We start from the raw sequence: 15,701 nt of genomic DNA on the forward strand, positions 1-15,701 counted from the left end.
TGGAGTACGAAATGGCAACCACTCCAGTATTCTTGCCTGGGAAGTCCCAAAGACAGAGGAGCCTGGCAGGCTTCAGTCCATGGGGTCACAAAATAGTTGGACATGACAGTGACCCAGCACACACACACAGTGTGGTCCTTAGACCAACAACAATCATCATCTGGAAGCGGAAATGCCCAAAATGAGACCACCTGTATTGTACTCGTATTCTTTTTTTACCTTTTTTTTAACTAGGGGTATAACTGTATTGTAAATGTTGTACAACAAAGTGAATTAGACTCAATATAAAAAGAAACCCAATCAAAAAATGGGAGGGAGACCTAAATAGACATTTCCCCAAAGTAGACATAGAGATGGCTAATTATTAGAGACATGCAGAAGAAAACTACAATGAGGTATCACTTCACACTGGTCAGAATGGCCATCATCAGAAAGTCTACATACATCACTAACTAAGAGATGCAGATCAAAGCTACAATGAGGTGCCATCTCACATTGGTCAGAATGGCCATCAACAGAAAATCTACAAATGTGCTGGAGAGGGTGTGGAGAGAAAGGAACCTTCCTACATTGTTGGCAGGAATGCAAAGTGCTACAGACACTATGGAGAACGGTATGAAGGTTCCTTAAAAAACTAAAAACAGAGTTACCAAATACCCTGCAATCCCACTCCTGGTCATATACCATGATAAAACCATAAATCAAAATGACACATGCACTTCAATACCCACTGCAGCTCTATTTACACACTTCTATTCTTAACAAGAGTCCCACATAATTTATGAAACAAGAGAGTGTGAGAACTTTAGAGCCCAGATCACATGCTGTATCATTTAATTATTTAGAGTTAGATGAGCACTTAACTGGTCAAAAAGATATATGAAAATATTCTTTCTACACTGTTAGAAATATGGAAGTCTTTAAAAAGCTAAAAATATACCTAATGTGTTTTTGTATTTTTATCAGTGAATCCTGACTGAAGGGAAATATATAGCTATTTCAATAATCATTCTGTTTATTTGCAACCAAATGATACAAAAATATCTGGATATGGTTATATATGAATATGGTTTGTTTCTAGTTATAACGATAGCTACATGACTTTGGGCAAGTCCTGATCAAGTGTACCTGAGGATATTTTCTTCAAATTTAATTTTTTGCTTTCTCTATTGATTATGCGGTCATACTTAGCATTGTGTCAGTCAACAGAGGCCATACTTTCTTTATTTTATGTCCACTGGTGTGGTATAGACTAAGTTATGGGATTTGCAGAATAGTTAGTTGATCTGGGATGCATGCTAGCAGCTCTTTAAGCTTTAATTAATGAATCTCCCCTCCTCACCTCAGTGATTCAACATCAATTCTGTGTTTAAGCCAAGCAATGAAAATCATTCCTTAGGCATTCAAGGACAAACCCTTTTATTTCAATTCTATTATTTAAATCCATGACTGTGACCTATAGCTTTTAAGGAGAATGAGAGATGATTTCAGATGAATCATCAAGTATCCAGATTCTATTATATAGTCTTTGCTAACAAAATAGCAAGCAGCCAGGATGAGCCTCAATTATTTAGAAAACAAAATGGAAATGCATGATCAGAATAAGATCCATAATGTGATAGATATTAATATATCCATATATCCAATATCCACATAATATGCATAGAGATATAATATATCCACAATAATATCCGATATCCATAACAATCCCACATTAATTAAAATATGTTTATCTTAGATATATATTTCATTTGTCTTTAGTATAATTCTCATCAGTAGTGTAAAAACTGGTAGATGATAATTTACAAGTGTTCAAAATAGTGAACACTGAACAGGATCAGGAAGTGTTTCCTCGTGAATTTCTCTACAGTTTTATCATGACCCTATGAGACACTTGTACAACATAGATCAAAGTGTACAGTCATTATTCAAGAATACTTTAATTGTGTCACAAAGGTTTGAGTCCAAGTATCCTTATATGTGTGCTTAGTCGCTCAGTTTTGTCAGACTCTTTGTGACCCCATGCACTGTAGCCTGCCAGGCTCCTCTGTCCAGGGGATACTCCGGGCAAGAATACTGGAGTGGGTAGCCATTCCCTTCTTCAGAGGTTCTTTCCAACCCAGGGATTGAACCTGGGTCTCCTACATTGCAGGAAGATTCTTTACTGTGTGAGGTCCCAGGGAAGCCCTAAGTACCCTTATAGAGATGATTTATTTTTAGCTTGTGTGCTCAGTCACTCAGTCTTATATCACTCTTTGCAACTCCATGGACTGTAGCCTGCCAGGCTTCACTGTCCATGATTTTCCCAGGGGAGAATACTGAGTGGGTTGCCATTTTCTTCTCCATTTTTTTTTTTTTTAGCTTAACTGATTAAACAAATGAGAGCTATTTAGTTACTTTCAGCACAGTTTCTTACATTTGGGATAATTTATTAATGGGCTATTTATCAACATTTTACAAGGTAAACTAAATATATTTTATTTAATCAAATTGGATGAAACTTGAATTTACAAACAATACACATACTTTTAATATGCATATTTGTAACTTATTAATATAAAAAATCTTACGTGCTTGCATTAGCTGTTTTGTATAATTTAGGCTAAAAGGAAAAATCATCAGCTATTAATAAATGCTATAAAATATCACAAAATGATTTGTACAAAATGAATAATTACATAGTTTTAATAGTTCAGGAAAATACAGATTTCACTAAAGAAAATGTAACCTGGAGCATTTGTTTTTTTTTTTTTTTTTTTTTTTTTGAGTTCTCCCTGAACCTCCATGTCTGGCTGAGATTTTGAAATAAAGATGATTTATGGTAAAAATAAGTTTGAGGAAGCCAGCAATATCCAGGCATTTTACAATCCTGCATTACTAAATAAATCAGCACCCTTTATTCTTCAGTGGCTAACGGACTATCATTTTCATTTTACTTTGCACGTGGAATACAGTATTCTCTTCCAAGGTCACTGTTATTATCAGGCTGTAGATGCATTTGTTAGAGGCTTATCTAAGGTTTGTTACTAAGTGACAATCCAAAGCACAATATAAACAACTGTTCTATTTATTTTAGGCTATCAAAGATCAAAGAAGAGTTTTTTTCTAGCTCTAGTTACTTAATAATTCAATGTGTTATCTTTTTATTTCCAAATAAATCTCATTTAAGTTGAATACTTTCAGATCTCATAAACTTATTTCCTGATCTGATGCATAGGGGAACACTTTAGAGCTGATAGGGCTAGCAAGGGCAGGGTACCGTATTATTGGTATTATGACTCAGTAAGTGGTTTGTGGAACAGAAAGTAGTTGAGAATAGGGATGATAAAAGTTTGAGACTGAGTCCTAACTTTCTCAAATATATAGAATTTGGTATGATGATGAGAATCTGTAAAAGAGAAGAGGAAAAACAGCCCAGGAGACAATAAAAAAATGAATGGCAAACAACCCTTCTCAGGAAAGAGTTTTAATGACTGAATGAATGGCAATCAGAAGGGTTTAGGGCTCAGAATGCTGCACTGGGACCCATAATCATGACTGTTCTTCAGAGACAGGTTGGTATCATTACCAGGGGAAAAAGTTATTGGAATACATACTTAATCACTTTTGTTGTCATTTACAGGCTTCTCATTTAAGGTAAAATTATTTTTAAAATGGCTAATGATGCAACATAATATTGTACTAGCAAAATAAATATGACAATAGACAGATAACCTCAGTTAATTTGAAGACTTGAAATCACCCTACAGTTTCTGAACATTTGATGCCTGAATCAACTTGTGATCAAAATCATTTTATCTGTCATTTTTTACTGTGAACCATCTTATCAAAATAAATTTGATCATGGATTATGTATTGTTTGTTAAAAGCAGTGTTTTGTTGTTGTTGTTGAGTCGTTAAGTCATGTCCAACTCTTTTGAGACCCCATGGATTGCAACCTGCCAAGCTCCTCTTCCTGTGGGATTTCCCAAAAGTACTGTTACTGCAATTTAAATTATAATACCACATATGGCGATCAATGCTACTGCAGATTTTCAGAACTACATATGCATAGTTTTGCTACGGCCTCTCTTTGGTGGCACTTTGTTTTTTAACAGTTGAATATATCAGAATTGGGGGATATTAAAATAGTCAAATAGTTGAAAAAGTACTGATGGTAGTGAGAGTAGTTTTGCTCTCCATGGCTACAAAAACAGAACTTGCTTTCCACCCCTCCCCCCACTGGTATTTAACACCTACCATCCCTTAGCTACTTTGAAAGGATGCCAAGTGTCCAGGATGAGGGGAAATGAAAGTTCAAAGAGACATTCCAACCCTGCTATTTGAAGCTACTAGTGAAATAACCATATCTACATATATGAGCCAAATTCAATACAATAAAAATATAGAAAAAAATAATGTAATCTTAGGATACTTAAATCACCTACTAAAGTAAAGTACTTCCAGTTTCCTAAAAGTGAACACTACGTACCATAGATTTTTTTATTAGAAATATGTCAGTTGACACTTCATAATATTTAACAGGTGTGATACAAATAGAGGTAGTTTAAAAGCTAAATATTGTTAAATCATTTGATACTGTTGATGATAAAAAAGTGATACCTCAAATTTTGGTGGTAAAACTTTGCATAATGAAATATATAAACCCTTCTTGCCTGAAATAAACATCAACCAAAACAGAAACAGAAAATCAGTTCAAGTGATGGTTAGTAAGATATTTGTCAATTTGAACATATTCACAAATGGAGTAAAATCATTAAATTTACAAGACATAATATTGGCATTATTCCTTGTAACTATATGTAGCTATAAATAAATATATGCCTGTATAACTTTTTGTAATCAGATATTTTTGAAGTCACAAACTGTGTTCTTCTTGTATTTTATAAAGAATAAACATCACTGTGAGGAAGACATAATGGTGTATTTCAAATTCTTAACACAAATGACACCTTGGTAAACTTTCTAGAGCACAATATTTTTAAGACATTAAGAACATCTAAAACTATGGCACAACATGCTTTAGTGATGTATCAAACCAGCCAAACACAGTTAAACTATTATGATGCTTTATAAAAATAGAAATGTGACCTACATTTTGCTACTTGCTGCGTCCCTCTTTATTTCAGTAGGCTATCCACTGTGGGTTCCTAACCACTTATTAAAAATTGAAAGCCAACAGCTATAAACCCGTAGAAATATGATAGGCAACCCACTTGCAACAGATGTGGATTTTTTTACTGTTTGCCTGGAGTTGCTGAAAACCATCTATATCTTAAATCTCCCCAATTCTGATGGATAGTTGCTTGTACCATACCTGTCCCTTTCAGTAGGAATTGAAAACAGGATTTTAAAGTAAAAAAATTCATTCTTGCCACCTTGACAAGTACGGTTTTGTGAGAAAATTATTAGTAGTTGAATATCCTCTACTGTCTCTACTTCTTGTGTGAAATAAGGCAAAAAGTTATCTATTAATATATAGTAGGTTCTCAAGCTTATAAATAACTTCAGGAGTGAAAAATCCCTGTAAAAGGCTAATTCCACACACACTCACATACATACAATTTATAGATTAAGTTTTAACCTAAGCTATTTTTCATAATATTTTTATGCCTTAAAACCCTGCAATGTTCAAGTGACAGGGAAATTATGGTACATATAAATACAGAGGATCAAATGAAAATGAAAGACTATTTAATATTATCCTAATAGATATGTACCATAATTCCAAAATACAATGGAGGGCTTTTTAACTCTTAATGAAAACACTTTTTCAATTTTTTTTGTCTTCCCTTTTTTGGCATAAACAACAGAAGACAGGTAACCAAAAGAAATTAATCTGATAAATGACATTAGTACTAATAAGAAGAACACATATCCTTACTGCTCCTACATGAGTAGAAGAAATGCAATTTTCACTAGGAAATTGTACTAATACATCAAACAATTTTGTGGTCCTTTGTTCAATTGCTATCCAGTGTACTAAATCCCAACTATTTACTATGTTAAATTTATTACTCTTTCTAATAGGAAAACATATTTCTTTATATTGTCTTCATTTTGTACTTCTTCTGGGTTCTATTCCTTCAAACAATGTATTTGTTTTACAAAACAAGATCCTGGAAGGAAGGGGTGTTGATGCTTGAGGCATTGGTAGTGTTCTAAATTTACTACATGAGAACTGAAAAGTAAATGAATTCTTCTACCACCAAAGTCAGGAAAGGACATTTCTAACAGGTACAAAGTTGTCAGAAAAGTCACAAAGCCCTTTGTGATTTAGAGGGAGACTATCAGGTCAGGCTCCAGATAGGCCTGCACAGGTCCAGATTATTTTATAAAGTAACCCCCTTTGGTATGACCTGAGTTAAGTGAACAGTTGAAAGTTAGACTAGATCCCTCATTTTGTATGTAAAGAGAAGGAAAGGAAACATATTTGGTGATTTTTTTGGTTGTTATTTGGTCATTCTATCATATATAATAGTGACTAGTCCAGCAATACCAGAAATGGTTTTCAAACCCATAAATCAAAATAATGTGAATGATTGTTGAGATTTTTTCAGAAGAACAAATTCATAGGAGTTAAATTCAAGTATTTTTTCACCATAACTAGCCATATATTTAACCAATTTCTTTGTGATCTGAACATGATGCAAACCTAATAAAATTTATATAATGTCATGATAATATAATACAGTTAGAGAACTTTAATATTCAGCACGGCTCACCCATTCTGGTTTAATGAATATACATTTAGCATCCATCATCCTAGTTATTTCATGTCCTACAGATTATCCCACTTTAAAACTACGAATTCTCAGAACTAATGATCATTCACCCATTTTACTCAGGAAAACTGTAATTTCCATTTAAAGTCATTAGTTAAAAAGAAACAAAACGCCCAAGAATGCATATCCCAAATAACAAAAAATGGCTTTGTTTTCATTTCCAATTCCTCTAGCCTTTTTCTGAATTCACTATCATTATTTCTTTATATTCATAGTAATAGTTCTCTTTAATTATATTTCAAAATCAGTCCTTTAGAAATGGGGTTAGAATCATACACTTACAGTCTGTGATTTTTAGTGTCCTCTTGACTTCTCCACTTCCTGAGCCCCCACATCCATCTTCATCATCACAGTCCCCGCTGACCTGTTCAACCATGCCGCCACCACTGCCCATGTGAAGTTCCCATTTGGTGGGTTTGGGTGACCTACCCTGTAACAACTAGATATGGATACCAAAAACATTTATTAATAGAAAGTTCAAATCATCTAAGGATACTATTCAACAACATGCAAAACTTATAATTGTTTTCTTATGTGGATACACTATTTTGATGTGGACACCTTAACAAATCAATCATGAAAGAAAGAGAAAAAAGTACTGACATAATAATAAATAACGGGCAAGGTCTTCCAGCTATGAAGACCTGCAATCTGCCTATTAGCACTGTGATACAGTTTTGGAAATCAAATAAAACCAGGTCTTCTTTCTCATGAATACTTTGGTTAGAGAATCCTGCTTCTGAATACACAATATTACAAGCAGGGTAAATCAATCTCCAGTACAACAAAACTCCCTCTGAAGAGTATTGGCTGGTAATGTACTGTTTTACAAACCAACAGTCTTAAATTTCTCAAAAAGAAGACTGCCATTCTTCTAAAAAGACTCAGTGAAAGAAATATATAATCTTGGACATGTACATTTATAGTTTTATTTAAACTTTATGGATTAAAGAAGCATACCAATGTATATGGAACAGAAGAAAACCATGGAACAAAAGACTTGGGTTCTAATTCCATTTATACAAATTACTCAAGAAATTTAACCAACTTATTTGTTTCTCAAGAATTTCACTTACTTTGATGAGCAAAATATATAGAATAGCCATTTCCCCCTATAACATGGGGAAAATAATATTTTGAATAATACTGGACATGCCTGAACTCCTTTTCCAAAAGGTGATGTTGTGAATAATGGAATATTTCACTTAAAGCTAAGACTGAGCAACATGATTTGGAATGTGACATTTACACCTCTAAGGCATTTTTGGAGGACCCATCACCAAGCATGAGCACTGGAAGGTACTTCCATGTTATGAATGAAACATATTACAGCTGAATGGTTAATGCGATTTCAAGTTTTCAGGGTGTTTTATGAAAGTATTAAGGTTGTTGTTTCTAAGAGCTTTTCAGAGATTTCAAATTTTCAATACAGAGATCAATTGTATTAATTAGCAGAAAATAAACACACAACTCAAGGAGAGCATTTTATACTGAAAAATATAGAGCTAAACATCCTAAGTACATATAAGACAAATATGTTTAGCATTTAAAGAACACTAACATTAAGCAGTGGAAACAGTGTCAGACTTTATTTTTCTGGGCTCTAAAATCACTGCAGATGGTGACTGCAGCCATGAAATTAAAAGACACTTACTCCTTAGAAGGAAAGTTATGACCAACCTAGATAGCATTTTCAAAAGCAGAGACATTACTTTGCCAACCAAGGTCCGTCTAGTCAAGGCTATGGTTTTTCCTGTGGTCATGTATGGATGTGAGAGCTGGACTGTGAAGGCTGAGCGCCGAAGAATTGATGCTTTTGAACTGTGGTGTTGGAGAAGACTCTTGAGAGTCCCTTGGACTGCAAGGAGATCCAACCAGGCCATCCTAAAGGAGATCAGCCCTGGGATTTCTTTGGAAGGAATGATGCTAAAGCTGAAACTCCAGTACTTTGGCTACCTCATGTGAAGAGTTGACTCATTGGAAAAGACTCTGATGCTGGGAGGGATTGGGGGCAGGAGGAGAAGGGGACGACAGAGGATGAGATGGCTGGATGGCATCACTGACTCGATGGACGTGAGTCTGGGTGAACTCCGGGAGTTGGTGATGGACAGGGAGACCTGGCGTGCTGTGATTCATGGGGTCGCAAAGAGTCGGACATGACTGAGTGACTGAACTGAACTGAACTGAACATTAAGCAACAACTTTGACAACTGATTAACTTTCAAAATTAAAAAATAAAATTGGGTCACAAATTCTGAAATATTGCAGCTCCTTGAGATTTATTTTCCCTGAGAAAAATGAAATGTTAAAACAATTTGAAAATAATTTTAAAATTTTAATCAGAATTTATCCTATTAATCAGCATTTCCCAAATGTTAGTAGGTGTTACATTTTAAAAGAAAGCTTCTTTCATGGTCAGTGAATTTAGAATTAAGTTAAAGAAAGTTTCTTATTGTATTTAATGTACTGATATGTATGCTACTTCCTGTAGGGAGATATGGCAATGGGAAAATATAGATTTGTAACAAAGTATATAAAATTCAAAAATCTGAAACAGTAAAGGAAAGATAAAAGGCATTATTCTATAAAGATAAAATTTTTAATTAAGTAAAACTAATTATTAAATTATTAAATAAAATATTAAAACATTTTAATGAATTTCATAAAATATTGCCATATATCATTTGTTATTTAGCATAATCACAAAGGGCTGAGATTCAGAGGTTCAACATACTCAGATTTAAATCCTGATTCTGACTTATATTAACCATGTGACATTGGGCAAATTCCTGAACAATTCAGTTCAGTCAAAACTAAAATAGAGACAGTAATATACCATGGTCATTGTTCTTATTAAGAGAAAAATATATATAAAGTATACTGAATGGTGTTTGCACATTAAAAGGTAATGCATTTTGATAATCATTATCTTTGTTATTATACATTCTATTGCAATATTGCTTAAACACTTAGAATTCATTAACTGAAAAAATATTTGATGAAGAATTCAATTATATGACTTACATTAAAATTATTCAGAGTTGTATCTGAAAAGCACAATAAAAGCTAAACTCTCTGATAAGTGTTATTTCTTTTGCCTCTGACACTTTTTCCCAACATTCCCCATTTCAACTTTATTTCCCTGTTACCTAAGTATTCTTTCACTATTTTACTGGGACCTAGGTCAGAAGAAGAAGAAATCTTGTGAACAGCCCTAAGAATGGATAAGTCACCAAAGATCCAACCCAATGAATTTGAACTCAAAAATGCAAACAGAAAGATTGCACATGTAAAATAAAACTTACTGCTTTAGGTAATTAGCATGGGTTGAAAGAAATTAAATGCATTATCTATCAGAGAATGATTAACTTATTTATAGCACTGGTAAAAATAATAGATGACAATAGAGAAAAATTACTATTTTTAAAACCATTAATATGTTCATTATACTACATTTCTCCATCACTTCAGTGACACTCCAAGAAACATCTAAGACACACAAACTCATATTTTTAAGAAAGAAAACTATATAAAACTTATTTAAATTTAAACTATCTGTGGTGCAACAGAATTATAAAATGGGCCCTAAGATTTCTCACTTGAATCCCTGGGGCTGTGCATATGTCACTGTCACATCCACTATATTACACGGCAATAGGAATTTCCTCAAATGATCAATCATTCAAATTCATCCATGATCCCATTTGATTATGCTCCAGGTCCCTATGATCCCATCTCTTTCTGGAAGAGCCAGCACCTCCATCTCCATCTTTTCTGCATAAAAATTCTACTTTATATGTTCATTTCCTTCTTCTAAATCATAAACATCCACAAAGATTCATTTTCATTCTCACAATTGTAGTAAAACTTAATTTGTGAAAATCCCCAATCAATAACTAATCAACAAAAACAATCAGCTTTTCACACCAAGACCTTATTCAAAACCCCAATTCCTTATGACTAAACTATTCTGATTTCTTAGTTTGATCATCTTTCTCCTCACATTTCCAAAATAATAAAAATAAATGTCCAGTTAATAATGTAAATCCCCTTTTAGTCTTTTCAGACTCTTTCAGGGAACCCATCCTAACAGATTGCATTCTCATCTGTGTATAGACCATACTTAATTCTTTATTTGCAACCCCTGTTACCCTTCAGTTCACCACTAAGCAACAGTTAGATATAAAAGGTACTGTACTATTTTGTGGAGAAGGCAATGGCACCCCACTCCAGTACTCTTGCCTGGAAAATCCCATGGATGGAGGAACCTGGTAGGCTGCAGTCCATGGGGTCGTGAAGAGTGGGACACGACTGAGCAACTTCATTTTCACTTTTCACTTTCATGCATTGGAGGAGGAAATGGCAACCCATTCCAGTATTCTTGCCTGGAGAATTCCAGGGACGGCGGAGCCTGGTGGGCTGCCGTATATGGGGTCGCATAGAGTCTGACACGACTAAAGCGACTTAGCAGCAGCAGCAGCAGTACTATTTTGTATCTTAAAATAGAACTATTCACTTCCACTATTCATGTGTCATTTCAACTTATCTCTCCAGCTCCCTCACTGTGAGGGACATTGGTCTCTCCTGCCTACTACCACCATATTATTTCCCTTAAATCAGTACTTTCACCATGCCATTTCTCTGCTTTAGAACTTTTTGTGACTCTATAGTGTCAAAACCCACTGGTGTCAACATGTATCCAGAGGAGAAATGTCAGTCTAGCTAGATGAGCCACAGAAAGTAGTCTTACGATGAAATGTTTGGGAAATACATACCAAGTCCCCTTCTTGAGATCTATGAACTAAAGGCTCATAAGGAATCTACAGTAAGCAATCTTGTTTAGTTGAGATTCACTTTACATTTCCCAAATTAACATATGAAAATTAACCCCTCCTCTCACACTACAAACACTGACATTATTTGGAAATGAGTCTATAATAAAAAAGTTCAAATTTTGCCTCCAATCAAGGTCCCATAAAATATACTGTTTCTTAAATTATTATATCTAAAACAGCAACCCCTGGCACCCAGATTCCACTACATAGCATTTTGTTTTTCTCACAGTAATTGTGTGAATTTATTTGCCTGGAAAATCCCATGGACAGAGGAGCCTTGGCAGGCTACAGTCCATGGAGTCACAAAGAGTTGGACATGACTGAGTGACTGACTTTTATGTTTCTAACTTTGTTTATGCTCATTTTATGTTCTCTTCCTTCTCATTATTATCATAAACAGTACGGCCTGACATCACTAAACTAAGCCAGTCTTTCAAGGAAGAAACCCACATGGAAGTAAAATTGTCTCCCTTCATTCTCGTCCTGCCTTGGCTCTGAACTTGCCCAAATGTAAAGCTGGTGGCATTTTGAATACTTAGACCTTTCCCCTGTCTTGGGGGGTAGAAAGTCAATCAATAAATACATATTTATAGAACTACTACAACAGAGGAAAGGACATGATTTTGGGTCCCAGCCACACATTAATGGTGTGCCTTTAAGCAAGTTACTTAAATCCATTAAAACTCATTTTATTCTATTGAATAATAATGCAAAGGAAAGGAAAGCACTTTATATACTATAAAGTACTCTGCTCAGTTACAGTGTTCTGTGCAAGACACAGCATTAAAACAGAGAAACGCACAAAGTAAGGACAGAGTAGAAAAAGAATTCAACAACTTTTAGGGTGTTCCTTTTTCCCTCAATGTCAAGCAATTTGTGCAGTCAGCTGATTAGACGAAAATAGTCAGTTTGGATGACTGATGCTTCCTGCCTATGTTTAATTGGTTTAGGAAGCTCATTAGGGATGCTATCTTGGACGATGAATTTGGTGAGTAGAATATCTGATGACTGTGAGGCAAATGTATTTCTTTCAGCTGGTGAATTAATCTCTCAATAGACTCAATTTGCTTTTTACTAACTGTCTGGCAATATCCCATAGCTGCAATAGCCTTTCAGACACTTACAATAAAATCTGGCTATTGATGGCTTGCATACACATGTTTGCTGTAAAAGACAAACATATTCATCACATGTGAGAGCAATAGAATGTGCTTCAAAATGCAATATATAATGATACATCTCTAAAATATTCCCTCCGTCCTTTTACAATCATTTACACAGATACATAAGAAGTAAATATATGTTTAGAAAACTTTGGTCATTATAAACAGTATGTTTTAGTCATCTGTTCAAACCTAGACATGGTAGAAGCTTCTGTTTTACAATTTTGTATTATTGATGGGCATGCATGTTGGTTGGTTAAAAAAAAAAAAAAAAAAAAAAAAACACTGACCAAAAAATTTCAAAGCAGAAAACAGAAGACATAGAAAAATTGTGCTTTCATTTCGTCATTAATAAAGTATCTCTAAAGAATATATATAAAGTATAGAATAAAAACCCTCTATGTATAAATACATGCAAATATGTATGTATATATGAATTTAATTTTGTTATAAAGCAATCGGTATCTATACTTTCATAAAATTGAAGTAAAACCTATAAAGAAATGTATGGGAAATAGAAAAACTACTGAAGTGTATAATATTTAAAAACTGGAACTCTGATTGAAAATTTCTTATGATGTATTTTCAAAATTTATCTTTGCAACATATTTAAATTAGACATATTTTAAATAAAAACTCTTTATATAAAATGCTCTCATTTTTTTGCAGTTGAACTTCCCTTTCCTCAAATCTCCAGTTTTGTTCCCATCCACCCCCTCAATCCACTTCACCCTATTTCAGCTTTGTCATTTATACTTTTTCATCTTTTAGATGTTTTTCTTCTTTTAGATGTTTCTCTTATATAAAACTTTTCTGCTCTTTCTCTTTCAAAATTAGAAAATATTTTATCCCCCAAACCTAAATACTACAAATCTTCAGATCATATTAAAGATTATGTTTTCAAAAGCAGTTAAACCTTTATAGACTATCCTACCTAAAAAACCAAACACATGCTACAATATGTCATGTTATGTTAAGTTGACCAGACACAGAAGTCATTTCTGTAGGGTTTCTTGTCAGTGTTTGCTCTAAGTTTGAGCTTTCTGATCTCAGCTTCTGTTGTGCTGGTAATTTGAAAGGTCACTGTTCTGTGACATTTGGTTTGTGCAATGCAGTCTGGCAATTTACAAAAGTCTTGTGATTTTGTAAATAGAATACTGAACTTAGAAAAGGCTTACTACATTCACTCTTGGTCTCTTAAACTGTAAAGAAGTCATTTGTTCTTTTCCCTTAAGAAAATTCTATGTATTTCCCTTCCACCATGCCTGACCCTTACCTCCAGCTCAAAATGAGGCCAGTTTCATTTTCTGAGCCCCATAACAAAAGTGACCAGATAAGTTTATAACTAATGTGTGTCCTTGTCTAAACTCTAAACTAGATCTCACAGGAGAGTTAAAGCTAAAAGCTGGTGAGTTAAGTGCAGGAATAGAATGGAACAGTGACAAAACCTCAAATAAGATACAGGAAAATTGTTGGCCCCGAAGAGGAAGTGTGCATGCCAAACATTGTCAGTCATCAAAAGGCTTTTGTGAAATGTCTATAGCAAAACACTAGAAGGACCTGAAAAGAATTGCGGAAAAAGCAAAAAAAACCCAAAACATTTCTTAGGAGACAATCCCAGAGTTACTGTTGGAGATATCTATCAAAACATCCATGCTAAGTAAGCCATAAATAGATGGGTCCAGAAGAACAATAACAGGAGTAGGAGAAGAAACAAGCATACTTGAAGGGTAAGTAACATAAAAGGACCCTGAAGCAGGAGAAGAAAGGGAGAAGAAAATTGGAAGTTATAAGTAGATTAAAAGCCCATAACATGTTCAATGGAATAACTAGATGTGCAAATGCAAAATTCTCAAGTCAAACATTTCATTGTGGAGACATGATGTATGGCAACTACTAAAAAATTTTAAACATATGGAAATTACTTTCTTGATGCCACCTCTTACTTCAAAGCTAATTTATTAATTTTCTTAATCACTGCATGTTCACCAACACACATATGCACACACAAGTCACATGGACATATTGTCACCCACCAATATTATAGGACAGAAAACATCATCTCAGATTCAGGTTCATCTATGAATGCATTAAATGCATTCTAAATAAGAATTATCAGGTAAATAATTGTAGTATTTTATATTCATAAGGTTCAGAATAAATGTATATTGTTAGTGGTATGGTTTATCCTTGTGAAGTCATTTTCTTTGTATGTTGGAAGCCTGCATCCCTTTAACTAGGTCTTTATATGCATGGGGAGTATTTATATATCCACCAAAGCAATACAGTGCCGGTGGAGGTTTAGTTGCTAAGTTGTGTCTGACTCTTGCAATCCCACGGACTGTAGCCCTCCAGGCTCCTCTGTCCATGGGATTTTCCAGGCAAGAATACTGAAGTGGGTTGCCATTTCCTTTTCCAGGGGATCTTCCAGACCCAGGAATCGAACATAGGTCTCCTACACTGAGGCAGATTATTTACCTACTGAGCTACCAAAGAAGCCCAGACACACAAGCAAATTTGCCCCAAATGTGCGGTTACTTGTGTCCTGAATTACTTCAGAAAACTGCCTCTTCCATGTAGAGGTTCACGGCAAGTAAAGGTGCAGTGATTTACTGTTGAGAACATGCTTAGCTAGTTGCCTAGTTATCCCATATCATCTTCCTGACATTCCAGAGCCCAGCAACTGAACTTCCAAAATCAAGGACAGACCAAAACTGAATATCTACTGCTTCTGGGGAAAATAAGTGAAACCATTCCCAAGCATAGATGGACTGATTTAGATAAATTCAAGACAAATCAATATCATCTGGTAAATCTGGCTTCTGCTCACCACACTCTACCATATCATAAGGTAGTTTTACAGGCACTTCCCAGTTAATGATATAGATAGGGATTCATTTTACAGGGTCAGCAAGTGA

General features: G+C 34.5%; 1 protein-coding gene across 1 annotated transcript in view; it reads right to left on the reverse strand.

Annotated features, from left to right (window-relative positions):
* The window catches only part of GPC5 (glypican 5), a 1,547,826-nt gene that overhangs the window by 762,604 nt on the left and 769,521 nt on the right, over window positions 1–15,701 (reverse strand). The window contains exon 7 of the mRNA XM_025263152.3: window positions 7,068–7,224. Coding sequence (XP_025118937.3) covers window positions 7,068–7,224 — 157 coding nt within the window. The remainder of the gene's footprint in view (window positions 1–7,067; window positions 7,225–15,701) is intronic.

Source organism: Bubalus bubalis, chromosome 13 (genome assembly GCF_019923935.1).
Source record: "Bubalus bubalis isolate 160015118507 breed Murrah chromosome 13, NDDB_SH_1, whole genome shotgun sequence".
NCBI classification, from domain to species: Eukaryota; Metazoa; Chordata; class Mammalia; order Artiodactyla; family Bovidae; genus Bubalus; species Bubalus bubalis.